The sequence below is a fragment of the Dermochelys coriacea genome, chromosome 3 (assembly GCF_009764565.3).
Source record: "Dermochelys coriacea isolate rDerCor1 chromosome 3, rDerCor1.pri.v4, whole genome shotgun sequence".
NCBI classification, from domain to species: Eukaryota; Metazoa; Chordata; order Testudines; family Dermochelyidae; genus Dermochelys; species Dermochelys coriacea.
Window position 1 is genome coordinate 87310835 of NC_050070.1, and position 16999 is coordinate 87327833.

At 41.5% G+C, this 16999-nt stretch overlaps 1 protein-coding gene across 2 annotated transcripts in view; it reads right to left on the reverse strand.

Annotated features, from left to right (window-relative positions):
• The window catches only part of LAMA4 (laminin subunit alpha 4), a 161236-nt gene that overhangs the window by 115645 nt on the left and 28592 nt on the right, over window positions 1–16999 (reverse strand). Inside the window, exons 2-3 of one of the 2 annotated variants that reach the window (XM_038397220.2) lie at window positions 13282–13383; window positions 1762–1886 (exon numbers count right to left, since the gene is read on the reverse strand). In XM_038397220.2, the coding sequence (XP_038253148.1) occupies window positions 1762–1886; window positions 13282–13383 (227 nt within the window). The remainder of the gene's footprint in view (window positions 1–1761; window positions 1887–13281; window positions 13384–16999) is intronic. The other variant, XM_043510858.1, reaches the window with a different exon arrangement.

Sequence of the window (16999 nt, forward strand, 5' to 3'; positions counted from 1 at the left end):
GCTATTGTTTCAGTTAGCCACATGAATAAATAACACAATTCCCATGTGAACTCATTCACCTGAATGGCCTTGAATAAATATAGTGAAATGCAGGTGCTCAGACAATTGTGAAGAAAAATCGGACATCCTTTTTCCTCACTCTCTTGGGCATTCTCTCTAATCCAATCAGGGATATAGTTTTTTCAGTCATAGCTATTCTCCATCGTGCAGTCCTCATGTGCATATAGCTCTTATGAAACTCAGGAAATGTTTTGTGGGACTGTGAGCTTTGGCCCAGCTGTGATTTTGAGCCTGTGCCTCTGAGCAGCTGAACAAAATGCAAATTTCTCACTTTCAGGCTGTGCTAAAGAGCAGTCCTATAGCAACTGTAAGAAGTAACATGAAATAAAGGGAAAGAAATTCAGTGTAGAAAAGGACTAAGACTTGCTGGTTGAAAGTGGAATGGGAAACAAAGAGAAAGTAGCTGGCTCACTAAAAAAGGTCTTTGACCTACGGTGAAATATTTAGAGGTACATCATCCTGTCAATGTAATGGGATATGCACGGATATCCATTCAGATGGAATACAGTGATAAGTAATTGAATGCTGATTTCTTCTGCTATGACATTGATGTGCTATTAAAGCTCTCTAACAGAAAGCCACATCTTCTGGTTAATTGGTATCTCTGAAATCACAGGGAATAATGACTGCTAGCCTGGACCTGTATTTTCTGTCAGGCTTCAGAAATTCATATACAAAAGCAGGCTATGCATTAATAGAAATTAGAATTACTGTCTGTCACTTGTACCACTACTGAAGTTGGATGCATTAATTTAAATATCAGATTCTGTGCTTTCATTAACCAGGTCAAGCTACCGTTTGCTTGGGTCTGTGTCATACTAGGGCAGTGGTGCCAAAACTTTTCCTGTCATGCCCCCCCCACCAGTAATGGAATATGTCTGCACCCCCTCCCACCATTACTGCTCAGATGGCTCAGCAGAGGAGCTGGAGTTGAAGGCAGAGCTGAGGATGGGGGAGGAGCTGGGGCTAGAGGTGGAGCTGGCCTGGGGGTGGAGAGGGAATGAAAGCAGAGCTGGGCTGTGGGTAGAGCTGGGGCTGAGGCTGGAGCTGGGCTGGGGGTGGAGTGAAGCTGCATCTGGGGTGGAGCTGGGCCAGGTGGTGCTCCCTCCCCAACCCCGTGCCATGCATCCCCCCAAATGTTCTTTGGCGTGCCCCACAGTTTGGGGACCACTGTGCTAGGGTTTTCCCCGATCAGCTTCTGCTTTCCATATGTCATGGGGAATTTTACATATAAAGAGGTATGGCTTTAACTTTGAGCTTATTAAAAGTCAGCACACCACTGATAACCTTTCTCATTTAAAAGAGAAAGAGCCCAAAATTGTTCAAATATTTCCTCCCATTTGTGCAATCAATGCAGCAATTAATGAGAGAGACTGAAAAAAATATTCATAACTTTTAAATAAATTCTGAGTTTAATGTTTGTAGCCTGTGATATACAGGAGGTCAGACTAGACGATCAGGCGGTCCCTTCTGGCCTTAAACTCTATGACTCTAAATATTATTTTCCTTTTTTTCCTTTTCATTTGGTGATAAGTGTAAACAAGTGAAAATGTTCTTGGTTTTCTATGCTTGAAGGTGCATCAGGTTTTCTCTCACCCCCAGTCTAATAAGGTTTATTGTGCCTGGCTCCGAAAGACGAATGCAGAACAGAAAGTATAAGAATCAGCACAAATAAAATAAAACAAAGTGTCTTTTACATACTTGGCAACTAATGGCAATGGGCAAGGGCAGGGCTGGCAGAATGTGGGCACTCCTCTGACGATGTCCCCAATGTAACCATCCAGACATTTTTCACAGTGCTTTCCAGTGGTGTTTCTCTGGCAGTCCTTCGATAAAGAAGAGTGACAAATGTTAAAGGAAGGTGCTACTTAATTCAAGCGTAGCAGAGATGACTTTGATGAGTACTCTGCCAAGCAGAACAAGGACTGGTGCCAGGCCTGAACCCTTCAAGGTACTGAGGGATTAAATGAAAAGTGTTTGTAAGTGGCAGCATATTACAAATGAAGACATTTGGAACAATTCACTGGCCTGCCTGGGAGTGCTGACAAAGTGGCACACAGGATAAAGCTATCACTACAGGCATTCACATGTGCAGACTCCCTGAGCACAAAGGCTGCATTATATATCATCAGAGATGTTGCTAGAATTTGCATGTTGCAGGTCTGTCTAAGCTGAAGGCACTAGAAGGAATGCTGAACTTTCCTGGCACCAAAACAAAGGAAAATTTGCCCACTGGTGTATATACAGTGTAATATATAATTACCAGTACATTCCAGTACAGATGCCTGCTTGTTGAGAGAGAAAGGGGTTATTCTTTGTACTTGATGACTGAAAGTGAGTATCAGGGAAAATTGCAGGCTATTGGTAATTAATAGGCTGGTGTTTTTGATTTTTTCCCTGAAATGAAATATGCCTGAATGTTAACAGTTATTTACATATTTGGATTGATCCCTACACATTGCCCTTTAAAGATGTTCAGAACAGAGGAGGCAATAATTAGGAGACTGCCATATTCTTTCTTTCTAAGATATGAAAAAAATAGTTCATGAATTTCAAAATTATTTTTCTGGTGGCATTTCTATGAAATACAAAATAATGGAGCAAAAACTCACTTATCTTCTCAAGAAATCATTTCATCTCCATTGTGCAACATTTATAGGAAGTAATCTCATCCTACACAATACACTATACCTCAGCCAGTGTAAGTTATGATGCATCAATTGAAATCAATACAATCTACAGTAGCTGAGGATTTACCCCAAAATATTTTATTCTGATTATAATACTATGTACTTATATAATACTTTTATCAAAAGATCTCAAAGCACTCTACAAACAATTTTAATCCAGCCCTGCCACACCCCTGTGAGGCAGGATAAGTATTATTATAATTGCTAATTTTACAGATGGGCAAACTGAGGCACAGAAAGGTTACGTGAATTTCCTATGATCACATTGCAAGGTAGTTAATGCCAAAGAGGCAACAACAGAATTAATGAATCCAGGCTCTGCGTTTTATGCTTTAACTATAAGATACCATTTCCACTTCAGGGTGGTACCCGGAAGTTATCATCAGAGTGTTTTTTTCCAGAGAAACATGCTCTACAGTTGAGTTATTTTAAAAAGGATACCCTAAAGAAGATGTACCTAGTGATTTTTGTGATATGTGTGTTAAATGCTCCCAGATGAGAATTCTATGTACACCATTGGTAGTGTTTTATTTCCACTTTTCACTGATTTCATTCAGATGTAAATGACAATACATTTGCAAGGCAGTGAAGAATCAACTCCATGACATATACTGTATGGAAAAAAACTACTTTGTGTGTTGGTTTTGTGTAATAGCTTTTTTCCTCTAGAGAACAATGTTCAAAATTGGCACATGTGTTAAAATAAATTATCTTGGCTCCTCAGCGTATTCTCCAGCAGATATTCAATCACATCACAAAATAACTGTGCAGTTAGTGACTGGCAATCTCTGGAATAACAGGAAAGTTGCAGGTCAGGTTTCAGGTGCATTAGCAGAGCTGCAAGAGGAAGCTTGTGCAGGGCCTGCCAAGCAGTATGTTTGGATTTAGCCTGAGCAATCAACACTGGCCTTTCACAAGCACCAAATTCAGGGTGGATGAGCTTATTCTATATAGTTTTGAACCCACCCAATGCAGTAGATTTGAAAGGTCATCTTGAACTCATACTTTACCATACTCTTTGTCCAGGAGACTGTGAAAAGAGGAATGAAAGGACAGAAAATCTCTAATAAAAAAAATAGTACCAGTATCTCAGATTAGACATTCTCAGCCATGCTTTGTGTCAGATACAGTATAGTGAACCTTTACTTGTTGCCATAAACTGATTATGAGGACACTGATGGGTCATTTTCATTTACCCACATCCAGATGTCACCAGCCTTCTCTGACAGCTAGAGAGAGGCCAGCCACTTGTGTGAAAGTTACAAATACACTGTATATTTGGCTGACCATTTAGCCTGTCTTCCTTCCTTTGATCTTCAGGCAGATGCAGGTTCTGATAAGAGCAGTCCAGATAATTGTAGATTCTGGGTGAATCCTTGGAGATGGTCTGAGTTAGTCACTGCACATGTTTTAGCTACAGTTAGCGATATGCAGCCCAACTATTCCAATGTGCAGCAATTATCACTATTTATTTGTGCAGAGCTATAATTCCACCATGGAGTTTTACAACAGCTAAATATGGTAAGCAAAAAAACAAACAATCCCACCGAAATGAATAACAAACTAACAGAACCCCTTCCCCGGCCAAATCCCAATGCCACCACTTTTCCTGAAGATCTTATATCTATGTATACACCAACAAGTGCAGTGTAGTGCATTTAGTGTTATAGAGTGGAATACTCTCCATAATTTTACAGGAGGGTTTTTCACAAGTTATGTTTGGCGAGAAGAGTAGGAGAGAGCTTGGTGTACATTAAATGGAAGGTTGTTGTAAGCATAAGGGTGTGTAGGGGGAGCAGAGAAGCTTAGTCGTACCCAATCAAAAAGGAGAATGGCCTTGTGGTTAAGGCACCAGACTAGGAATCAGGACTAAATTCAATTCTTGGTTTTGCCACAGACTTCCTGTTTTACTCTCAGCAAGACACTTAACCTTCCTCTGCCTCAATTGTCCATACATCATATGGGTAGTGAGAGGATAAATTCATTGATGTTTTCCAGGTGCTCAGATGCTACAGTGATGAGCACAAAAAGAAAGCAGGGGACTCAGTGTTAATATTCATATCTGCAGTGTTCCTCTTCTACTGCAAGGGAGATTGTTAGCACACTCTCTCCCCTAATAAATCCATTAGTTGAGTACTTGGGACATCTGAAGTGTGGCTCTACTCTGAAAAGTGACTATGTAAAAATGGCATTACTTTGTTCAACAGATCTGAACCCTTTTGTGTATTCAGGGTCATATTTTTTACTTGAGTGGCAAAAAAGACAGTCTTTGGCTTCTGTAGCACTGCAGAGTCAATGCAGATCCTGTACGTCTTCAGCAGAATTGTTGACTAAGTTAAATCTGTGAAACCATTGAAGGGAAAGGTGACACTAGGTATCATAACTCTCACAGCCCAAGCCACGTTTACAGTTAGAAAATACGTCTTCTCTCTTTTAAACTGAGCATATCAGACAGAAAAATAACTGTGAGGGCCAATAAACATGGAACTCCATGATGGCACTTTTATAAAGTCACTTTTCACAGTAGTAATGCACTTTAAGCATAGAGGAGAAGAGCATTCCTGGTCCCAGTGTCTTTGCATGCATACAGAGCTGTATCCAAGCACTGGTTGGGTCAAAAATTCTCCAGTGGTGTATTTGGTTACAACTCCTCAATCCCAACTTCTCTTTCAAATGAAGTTTTAAAAAAGTCATTGAAACATGTCTATAGACATTGGTGTTTAATTTTTTTTTCATATAGAAGGAGCAAAGAGATGGCTTTTGGTTTTGATTAAGAAAATAAATGCAAAACCAGAAAGAGAAAAGTAAATTTTCCATGAGACTCTTCTAGACAGTGTGCACTGAACTAAAAGCAAAATTGCTGCCTGTCTCTGCAGACAGACACCTTAGAGGCTTACATGTGCAGTTCATGGAATACAAAGGCTGAAAAGTTATACAGGTAAATGCACTGCTATTAAGTTTTTTAAAACACTGGTGTTAAATTTGTTGAAAATACTGTAATTTAAAATTCTAAGCCAAATGTTTTACATTTTGCCAAGTTAGTACAACTTTTGCTTTTACAAAACCAAAGTCAACCCAGTAGTGTCCTTAAAGATTATGGGAAAAAATATAACAGAAACCATGGTTCTAAAGGCTTCTAAATGAAGAAACCCTCTACAATATGTAATCATTCATGCACCATTTCATCAACAGCAAGTCAGATGACAAAGTGGCCTGAGTGTATTGTCCTATGATAGAAAATCCCCTGATTTCAGAAGGACCCAGAGTATGTTATCAATAAAATTTGAAAGTTGCATCAAGCCCCTAAGAATTCTGATAATGATGTCTCAATTTAAAATAACATTTTCAACAGAGTGTAATAGGAATAATTTTTCTTGCTAAGAGAGCCTGGTAGCAATTATGAACACAGATAAATGGCATGTAAACAAATAAATAACATGGCTGCACTGAGGAAAGGGCTATGCATTTCTGTATATTCTTTAGATTTACTGATTCAACTATAGAGATGGGCTTGAGCTGCAATGTTTGGATCCAGATCTAAACTTCCCCAAGATTTTGATGTGTTTGTGTCCACCTACAATGAAGATAGAGAATATTGCCAGCCCCAAGCATTCAAAAACCAGGGGTTCAGGCCCAAAGTGTCATGAGAGTGGCTTAAAAATTGTGAGACTTAATTAACAGGAAGCATTGCTGTGGCCAACCACAGATATGCTATTGCTCCTTCACATTGAAGAGTAGACTCTCTGTGGGCCTCATGTTTGAGAACTGCACTCCTGTGCCTCTGTATAAGGGGGGAAAAGTGACCCACACAAAGATCTGAGTGTGTGATGATCCTTCATCCCATATCAGATGAAGGACCATGTCTGCCTGGTTTATTCCTCCAATCAAAAGAGCCATAGGCAGTCCTCCAAGGCCTTTCATAGATATATATTACCTTTGTCTCCCTCATTGTTGGACAGATGAAATCCATCTGTGCAGAAGGAAAAAGATCAGTTGTAAGATGCAAGGTTATTCTTTAAACCAGAAGTATCTATTAAGCTGCTGTGCCAACTCCCTGTTGTTTTCCTTTATTACTTGATGGATGGATGGAGATCTATTGGCTACTCTCCAAATCTGCCTTGGCTATCATGTGGAATATATTATCCGCAAAGGCAGAGCTGCCAAATCCCTTCCAACCTTTCCAGTCAGCTGTATACCCAAACTCTTAAACGTACAAATCATTCAAACGACAACATGCTCTATTGTTAAAGAACCCATAAGAGGGACGAATGGATCTTAGTAACTCTAGCTTCCCATCCTGTGATCCTTTTGTTTTTCTAGTTCCTCTAAATGCTTTCTGCCCAAATCACTAGACACCTCAAATGCATATGGATCAAATGTACAACACCTAGAAAAAAACAAAGCATTGTAATATTTCTAGCAACAAATCAACACCCCTACAAAGCTTTATCTCCAGACGCTGCTCTTTTTGTACCATGTAGCCTAATATGATCTCTGTGTAAGGAGCTAGCCCTAGACTAATGTTTACTCTCCATTACTAAATATATCCTCAGAAAGGTCACTGGCAAGTCACTTCAAAAATACCTTTGCTCCACACAGCCCTGCTTGCCACTTCTTAATTCTCCCACCACTGCACTACTCTGCTGAAGTCATTGTCAAACTGCTCTACAGGCAGCACTGGCTGGCCTCCTCTCTCCAGTGTTGCACTACTGTGTTTCAGCATTGTGGGAGAAGCGTGGTTTGTTGAGCAGGGACTATGAATCTCCCCCCAAAGTCCACTCACAGACTAAACCAAGAGCAAATTGCTTCTGACAAGCTGCAGGTTGACTGCTTCTGATATATTTGCTACTCAGAAAATTTCAGAGCAGATGACCTTCCATAACCATCATAAATTCATGATCAAATATAAAGGAATTTGATTTTACGATCTGCTTTTGCAAATTCCAGTCTCAGTTTACAATGGAGGAGTTTCTTATGACTAGGTCAGCTCCGGGTTGAAGGGTGCTGGTGAAAGAGAGATTCACTCCCCCAAATCCCATGCAATTTAGTCTGCAATAAAGCCCAATTGCTTATTCTGGTGAAATAAGTTTCACTCTATCTGCAGCTGCACTGTGTCCCACCATTGTCAGCTACTGTAAATTCATACATGTAGCAACCGATATGTACATGTAAACCAAAACAAAGGTACAAAGCACTGCTGTAAACTGGTCTCCTCTCTCAGTCCAAGGAGGTCACAAACAAGAAGCCTTTGACATTTGTTAAGGGCAATATCCTAAAGTCAGCGCTGAGAGTATGTGTCTTGTATTGTGTAGATGCACTACCAATGCGTGTGACACAGTTGACAAATGACTTTTTTGAGATGAAGCATTATTGTGATGTCTATACTGTCATATATCATAAATGCAGTTTAGACTATGCTGACTGCTTTCTTTTCTTCTAATTGGGTGTGTTTCTATATTAGAAATAGATTGAGCAACTGTCCAGTTTTAATTAACGGATCAAATGATTGATCTATGCACCAATTTTACAGTAACATATATAAAAGCAATGCTCTATAAGCAATTATACCTTGTCCTTGGATACCTAATGAGTTTGCTGATTTATTGACGGTGTACATTCAGTTCACTTTTAGAAACTCCACAGGACTGATTTATATTTTATAAATAAGGTTGAAGAAGATTTAAAAATAGAACCTTAAAATAACATTGTCATGTTTCTAGAAATTAAAAATATGAACACTGCATTTTGGGGCATCATTAATAAGGTTTTAATTTTAGTTGATTTCAAATTCAGAGCTGAAGTCAATACAAATTCCATTTGGTTTCTATGCACTGGAGGCCACTATCAACAAATTGATTTTTGGGATTTGCATGGTATGGAACTCTTAAAGCATTTTTATTGAACTTGATTCTTATAATTCATCCTTTTCTGTGCAGCTTTTTTTGTTTTCATTTTCACAATAGCCCAGACCATTTATTCAGTTTTTGTACATTAGTTATTATCTTATAGAAGACAAATAATTATGTTCTGAGATGATGTAGTAACACTTGTAGCTACATGACAAGATCATTTCCAGGTTGTCTTTCACCATTTGAAGCACAAGCCCCCCAAACTTTTTTTTTACAATTATTTGAAGAATTCTTTTTTGAGAGTTGACTTGACAAATGTAAAACCTTTTTGCTACTTTGCTGGATTTTAGTTACATTTCAGACATTTATCTGGGTAAACTTAGTCACATCAGTGACTCATTGTGAGTGTACTGTGTTTTTAGAATCCATAATTAATAATACTTAAAAACACCCTCCTGCTATCACCTCTTTGAAACAGGAAGCTAGCTCGAGCAGTGGCTCCCTTACCTGGTTATAAATGGGTGAACAAGAACAATAATACAGTAAGCTATTTGGATGCAGAGGGCCCTGATTCTGCAAACTGTTACTATCAGGTGTGATGCTTACTAACCTGAGTAGCAGTGGAATAATTTGCCTACCAACTTGTGAGGAACAAAAACTTGCACACACAATACCATGTGGCCCTGCTGCTATGAGGCCCCCAGTGGTGTAAATTCCCTCTTCCTGCATAGTCTTTGTCCAGATTCCCTCCTGTGTTGCTCCAGGTTTGACAGCAGCTGTCACTAGCAGGTGCTTTTAAGGCCTTGTCCATTATTTAATGGACATTGGACCTGGCTCTTCATCTCCAAGTTTCCTCGCTCCCATTAACTTCCTCTGTTTTTTCCTCTCACTGTCTCTTCCTCTCTGACCCCATATCCATTCATTCTCTCCTTCTTCCTGAAACACTCTCACTGCTCTCCTTCTCCTCGACCCCATCACTCTCTTCCCTCCCTTCCCTTTTCTTCTCCCACTCCTCTAAGTCTACCAGCCTCCCCTAACTCTCCCCTTCAAACCTCCACAGCCTCACAAGTGTCAATATCCCAACAGCCCCTCAGGCCATCTCTTGTCCTGCTCCATGTTCTCCTCCCTCCCCATAAACTCTTGTACGGTCCCTTTTTATCAAATCTCTTTCCTCTCCCATTTGTTCCTCTTTTTCACCTAAGCTTTCCCATTCTCCGCCTTCCCCCAAGGTCTGCTGGCACAGCTGTACTGTGAAATCCTTCAGGTGTTAGCTCCTTGTATTTTTCTCTAGCAGCTGCTCAGTTCCAGTGAGTCTAGTTGTCCCATTTGTTGAATAACACACGTGGGCCACAGACGTGTTCCCAGATTACTCTGTGCAGCAGGTCAACCACTTTATCTGTTTCTTTTCTATCCTCTGCATCTGACATGCTTTTCACAAAGAACAGCAAACAATAAAGCCATTTAATGCCTCAAGGCTTTTGTATTGTTTGCTAATTGATATATACTCACCTTCCCTTCCAAAACCTGTTGCACTGAGGATGCTCAATGATTGGTCACATACAGGAACATACAGTTGCTAAAATCTCCCTTTTAGTTTTGAGACTTTTATCACCAGTTTCCTCTTGTGTTAATCCCAGTGTTTAAAAGTCACATGCATGGAGGGTGTGAGTACCTATGTATACATATATCTGGCAATACCAAGGATATTTTTCATTTAATTTATATTAAAATACTTAAACAATCAATGTTAAGTAGAACCCGGGCTGGTGAGTCATTCCAATCCTAAACATACAACTGAGGCCAAAGACAGAATAAATTATCCTGAATAAGTGATGAGCTGCCAAAATATTAACAACGGGTTCCCTCCTCACGCCACGAGGGGGTCGTTGCCACCCCCGCCCCTGGGACTCCTGGCCCATCCAATCCCCCCGCGTTCCTTGACACCCCCCCGAACCCCCAGGACTCCTGTCCTGTCCCCTGACTGCCCCCAGAACCGGGCAGGAGGGTCTTGTCGGCCACCATAGTGGGTGCCCACCCCACCCTGAAGAGCCAGAGGCACCTGCCGGGGGGAGAGGTGGGGAGTCCCGGAGGTACTTACCTGGGGCAGCTCCCAGGAAGCATCGGGCAGGTCCCTCTGGCTCCTAGAGGCAGGGGAGCGTAGCTAGGGTGGAGCAGTGGGAACGGCCGCTCCCCCACTGATCACATCAAAAGTGGCACTTTAAGCGCCAACTCCCTGGGTGCTCTGGGGCTGGAGCACCCACGGGGAAAATCTGGTGGGTGCAGAGTCCCCACCAGCAGCTCCCCGCCCCGCGCCCGGCCCCAGCTTACCTCCGCTCCTCCTCCTGAATGCACCGCCCCCTTCTGCTTCTCTGCCTCCTTCCCCGGCTTCCTGCTCAGGAATCAGGGGAATCAGCTGTTCGACGGGAAGCCGGGGAGGGCAAAGAAGCAGGCGGCGGCTTCCTTCTCAGGTCGAGGGTGGCTGAGGTGAGCTGGGGCGGGGAGTGGTTCCTCTGCGCGCTCCCCCACCCCCGGTTACTTGCTGCTGCGCGGGCGGCCCTCCTCGCACGCCCCCCCAGCTCACCTCCGCCTCCACCTCCCTGGGCCTGAGTGGGAAGCTACCAGTTGCTTCTCAGCCCACTCCAGCTTCCCGTGCGAACAGCTGATTCACGGGAAGCCTGTGGGGTCAGAGAAGCAGAGCGGGGCGGCACGTTCAGGGGAGGAGGCGGAGGTGGAGCGGAGGTGAGCTGGGGCCAGGGGTGGGGCGGGGAGCTGCCGGTGGATGCTCTGCACCCACCAAATTTTCCCCTTGGGTGATCCAGGGCTGGAGCGCCCATGGAATCAGCGCCTAAGGTGCCACTCTTGGCCAGTTACATTTAGAAGCCCTTTTAGAACCGGTTGTCCCTCGTGGAACAACCGGCCCTAAAAGGGCTTCTAAATTTAACATCTGGTTCTAGAGAACCAGTGCGAACTCGTTCCAGCTCACCACTGTACCTAGGTACTGAACAACGTGTAAAGATCCTCTTCCCACTAGCTTATTAATGGTAAGAAACACTTCCTCTTGAATGTCACAGTATATAACTGTAAAACCTGCCAACTCAATAAAAGCTACATTTATATACAGTAGCATCTTTTACTAGTGGATTTCAAAGCACTTTCCAAATATAATTTAAGACTCACAACACCCAGCGAAGTAAGTTGGTATTATTTTCCCATTTTACAGAGAGATACATTGAGGCATAGAGGGGTTAAGTCAGTGGTTCTGAAAGCCGGTCTGTCGCTTGTTCAGGGAAAACCCCTGCTGGGCCGGACTGGTTTGTTTACCTGCCACGTCCACAGGTTCAGCCGATCGCGGCTACCACTGGCTGCGGTTCACCGCTCCAGGCCAATTGGGGCTGCAGGAAGGGCGGCCAGCACGTCCCTTGGCCCACGCCGCTTCCCGCAGTCCCCATTGGCCTGGAGCGGCAAACCGCGGCCAGTGGGAGCCACAATCGGCTGAACCTGCGGACACTGCAGGTAGATAAACCGGTCCAGCACAAAAGGGGCTTTCCCTGAACAAGTGGCGGACCAGCTTTGAGAACCACTGCATTAAGTGACTTGCCAAAAGTAGCAGAGTAAGTCAGTGGCAAAGCCAGGAATAAAACCCAGAAATCCTGATTTATAAACCCCTATATTAACTAGTAGATGTTTGCTATATTGTTTAAATACAGTACAATATAAAATCTTCCCCCGTTCTGTTAGTATTTGGTAGTTTTACTGTTTTAACTTCTTATAATATTTACTGCTTTGATTGTCAATTAGACTGATGGTAGTTTTGCTGCTTTGGCTTTTGTTCCATAAAGTGATACACTACTAATACTAACCCCAGTATTCCATATTAGCCAATAACGAGTGAGACAGAGCATATGGCAGGCTATAATATTACACTGGAATTCAAGCACATTCTTTCCTCAGTGTATTATTTCAAGCTCCTATCATCGTTAGTCAGCAGCAGGAAGCTAGCTGCTGTGAATTGTGAGGTAGAGCTGCTATAGATAACACATGTACATACACACTTGGAGGTCATATACAACCATAAGCTGTTTGTATGATATACAACACAGTACAGTGAAAGGGAGAGTTGAAATGAGCTTACGTTGATATGCTTTTCGCAAGATGGATCCCAAAGCCCTTTTTGTGTTGATAAACTGATTAAAATTCTCTCTCTTAGAATCACTTTATCTTTCAGATGAAATGTGGCAACTCTTTAGTGGCTCATCCAAATGCTTCAAACTACAGAGATAATTTGGGTTGGCAGAATGTAAGTACCTTCACTGAAATTTGGTCAGATCATTATAGTTAACGATCCTAGCACCTGGAGATCTTTAATGATGACAAGTGATCATGACCTTTTAAATGTAATTCAGAAGAAAGCACCTCTGGTAATGCAGTATAATACTATGCTGGTGTATTGGGATCCAGGATTATTGGTGATACAAGAGTCTCAGATTTTGATTTACCAATACCACAACCTGCAGTAGCTTGGGTTTTCCTCAAATGTATTTCATCCAGGTCAAGATCAAGAGAGGAGACTCTGCTAAGGTTTTATCTAGTCAATCAAAATATAATTCATGTTTATGATTAAATGGAAGGCATCCATGAAATGGGGGACAGCAGACTGGGTGGGGATGGCACACAAGACTTACCACACAGATTCCAGATCCATCGAGGCACTTGTTTGCATTACCATTACAGTTACAACGCGAACAATCTCCTGAAGCAGTTTGATAAAATCCTTCTTGGCATTTCTGCAATGAAAAAAATCAAAATGAAATATTTTCTACATCTATGCATTTTAAGGTCAGGTTCGGCTAATATTCAGAGACAGGCAAGTATTGCAACAGTCTGGTTTCCTCAGAGAACATGTCATAACCCCATCAGAATAGACCACACACACTCTGCTGAACTCAGGTAGTGTTTTACCTCCTTCTCCTTTAGTTGTTCTTTCTTGTCCTCTCCTCATTAAAATGACAACATCCATTCCTCTTTCCCCAGATGGCCATGTGATGAGAAACTTGTAGATTCTTATGGTAAATATGAGGTGCAAATGGAGAAGATAAGCTGACAGAGAATTATTGACTCTAAGGCTTTATAAAAATAGGTGTTTTTGAGGAATATTTTGAAGGAGAGGAGGTATCTCATTTCACACATACAGGACCTGATCCAAAAGTCTACTGAAGTCAATGGAAATCTTTCCATTGGCTTCATTAGGGTTTGGATCAGGCCTACAGAAAAAACAGAAATATACCTATGAAGATTAATGTTCCTCTGAACAAGAGCTATCTGACAATCACGGAGTGTGGTTTGTATGGTATTAAGCTACTCACTCCAATATCTATGACAGCATGCCAAAGCTATACTATATTGTCATTCCAGAAAATAATTCCTGAAACGACAGCATAGTTCTGGATGTGCCATATAGAGATTCTATGTTAAAGTCAAAAGAGATGTGAAGAAATTAGATGTGCTTTTGTACAGTTTGTATGCTGACTTTCCTGTAAACCCTTGAATGTGAGACCATAACTGGGATACACCTATATTTATTTTGATCAGTATGTTTACTGAAACTGGACATTAATACATATAACATAATTTCATAGAAAGAAATAGTCTAGTATAGCAACATGTTTTAAATATTAATTATAGCAATAAAATAAGATAATCAGTACAATAAATACTAATGCTAATAACAAAAAACTCTAAAATGACATAAATAAGACTACAGAGTGCACAGGGGCTTAGAGAGGGGCTGTCATAATAGAAAGATGAAGTTAGCTGTAGCTCATGAAAGCCTATGCTCAAATAAATTTGTTTGTCTCTAAGGTGCCACAAGTACTCCTTTTCTTTTAACCTTGACTCAGGCTCTGAGGCATCAGTAGGGACCCCAATAATCCTTGTGGCAAAGAGTCTTTCTGCATGATTTGTGTGTGGTGTTATGGCCATTGGGGTTGTGTGACTGTGGATCCTGTGGCCCTTCCCCTTGCCTACCTCCAACAATGTCCTAGGTGGGACTGTTGTGAAGACCTACTCCCTCAGTGGTGTGTAGTGGATGCAGGGGCCCCCAGAGTCCCTATAACATTTCCCTCATGGGTCTTAAAGGGTCTAGTGCTGGCTTTCTGATTAGCTGAAAGCTGTGCTACATACCACATAAACTTGTATATAAACAGGAATAGGATATTTGGCCTAAATGTAAAGGAATTTTTCAGACAGTCACTTATATAAGGATATGTAAATGACCTTCTCTTCCCCAACCTGAAGGATTAGTGTGAATATGGTAGTTTAGATGGATTGGCATCTCTCTGGAATGACAAATCCTCTTTTTCCATCTGACGGTTGGATGGACCTGAAGGATTTGCTGATTTGCCTACAATTCTTGCCTGTGTCCTGGACTTAGGCTGTGGTGGCATCATCAGGTGCGGCGGTGCCTTTTTCCTGTTCTCTTATGTAGCAGTGTACTCCCAGAACAGGATTACATGCCTTTACAAAAGCCTACATGGCTTATGTGTAGGTCAATTACACTTTTAATTTACAGATAATATACCAATATTTATGGTAAACATAGTTAATCATAAAATGTCCAGATCCTCAAAACCCATAAATCTGTTATTTGCTTAAAAAGACAAATGCATATAAATAGCTCATTTGTGATGCTGAGCCTCTTTACTTGATTATGGCTGAGCAGACCTATTAGCTGCTTGTGGTCCCTTTGTTAAGAGAGACTGAAGGAAGAAGACTCAACAATATTCACTAGCCATCCAGGGATAGGATATATTAACAGCTGAGTATGGAGAAAAGGAAGATTATTAAAAAATTAATAAAATTCCCCTGAATATATTTTATTCATCCATTGTTTGGTTAGATTTAGAGGGTCTATCCTTGAGGTGATTTTCATAGTCGAGCGTGTGCCCAATTTTCCATGAAGATATCATGGGGTTGGCTCTCTGCTGACTTGCAACTTCTGTACGTCATTTATGATTTAGTTCCTCAATGATTTAGTTAATGGCATAGAGAGCACACTTATAAAGTTTGCAGACGATACCACACTGGGAGGGGTTAAAAGTGCTTTGAAGGATAGGATTAAGATTCAAAATGACCTGGACAAACTGGAGAAATGGTCTGAAGTAAATAGGATGAAATTAAAAAAAAAAGGACAAATGTAAAGTACTCCACTTAGGAAGGAACAATCAGTTGCACACATACAAAATGGGAAATGACTGCCTAAGAAAGTACTGTGGAAAGGGATCTGGGGGATATAGTGGATCACAAGTTAAATATAAGTCAATAGTGTAACACTGTTTCAAAAAAAAAGCAAACATCCTTCTGGGATGTATTAGCACGAGCGTTGTAAGCAAGATAGAAGAAGTAATCCTTCTGCTCTACTCCATGCTGACATGCCTCAGCTGGAGTATTGTGTCCAGTTCTGGGCGCCACATTTCAGAAAAGATGTGGACAAGTAGGAAAAAGTCCAGAGAAGAGCAACAAAAATGATTCAAGGTAGATGAATAGAAATACATGGCCTATGAGGGAAGATTGAAAAAATTGGATTTGTTTAGTCTGGAGAAGAGAAGACGGGGGTAGGGGTGAGGTGGGGGGGAGGGGATATGATAACAGTTTTCAAGTCATGTTGTGAAGGCCAAGAGTATAACAGGGTTCAAAAAAGAACTAGATAAATTCATGGAGGATAGGCCCATCAATGGCTATAGCCAGGATGGACAGGGACAGTGTCACTAGCTTCTATTTGTCAGAAGCTGGGAATGGGCGACAGATCACTTGATGATTACCTGTTCTGTTCATTTCATCTGGGACACCTGGCATTGGCCACTGTCAGAAGACAGGATACTATGCTCGATGGATCTTTGGTCTGACCCAGTATGGCAGTTCTTATGTTCTTGTGTTCTTAAAAGTTTGTTACAAAGAGGAAGGAGAAAAATTGTTCTCTTTAACCTCTGAGGATAGGAGAAGAAGCAATGGGCTAAAATTGCAACAAGGGTGGCTTAGATTGGACAACAGGAAAAACTTTCAGGGGACTAGACTAGAAGACTTCTAAAGATCCCTTCCAGTCCTATGAGTCTATGATTCTATGATTTTCCTCTTGTAAAGTGGTTATAAATTGCTAACAAGTCAGAAAGGCAGCATTTCACACCCACTTTGGACTGGTAGAAATGACTACTAGATTTGCTTTACATAGTTCTCTCTTATTTTCCTGAGTTGCTCTGAAATAGGGATCATCTTCTGTTCCTACCTGTGCCTTATTTTCCATTGTCCTACCCATTGCTCCTCATGTCCATTCCTTAAGATGATTCTCCTTGCCATTACATTAAATGTTCTCGTAGATAGTAAGAGACAGTAAGAGAACTGCCCTTG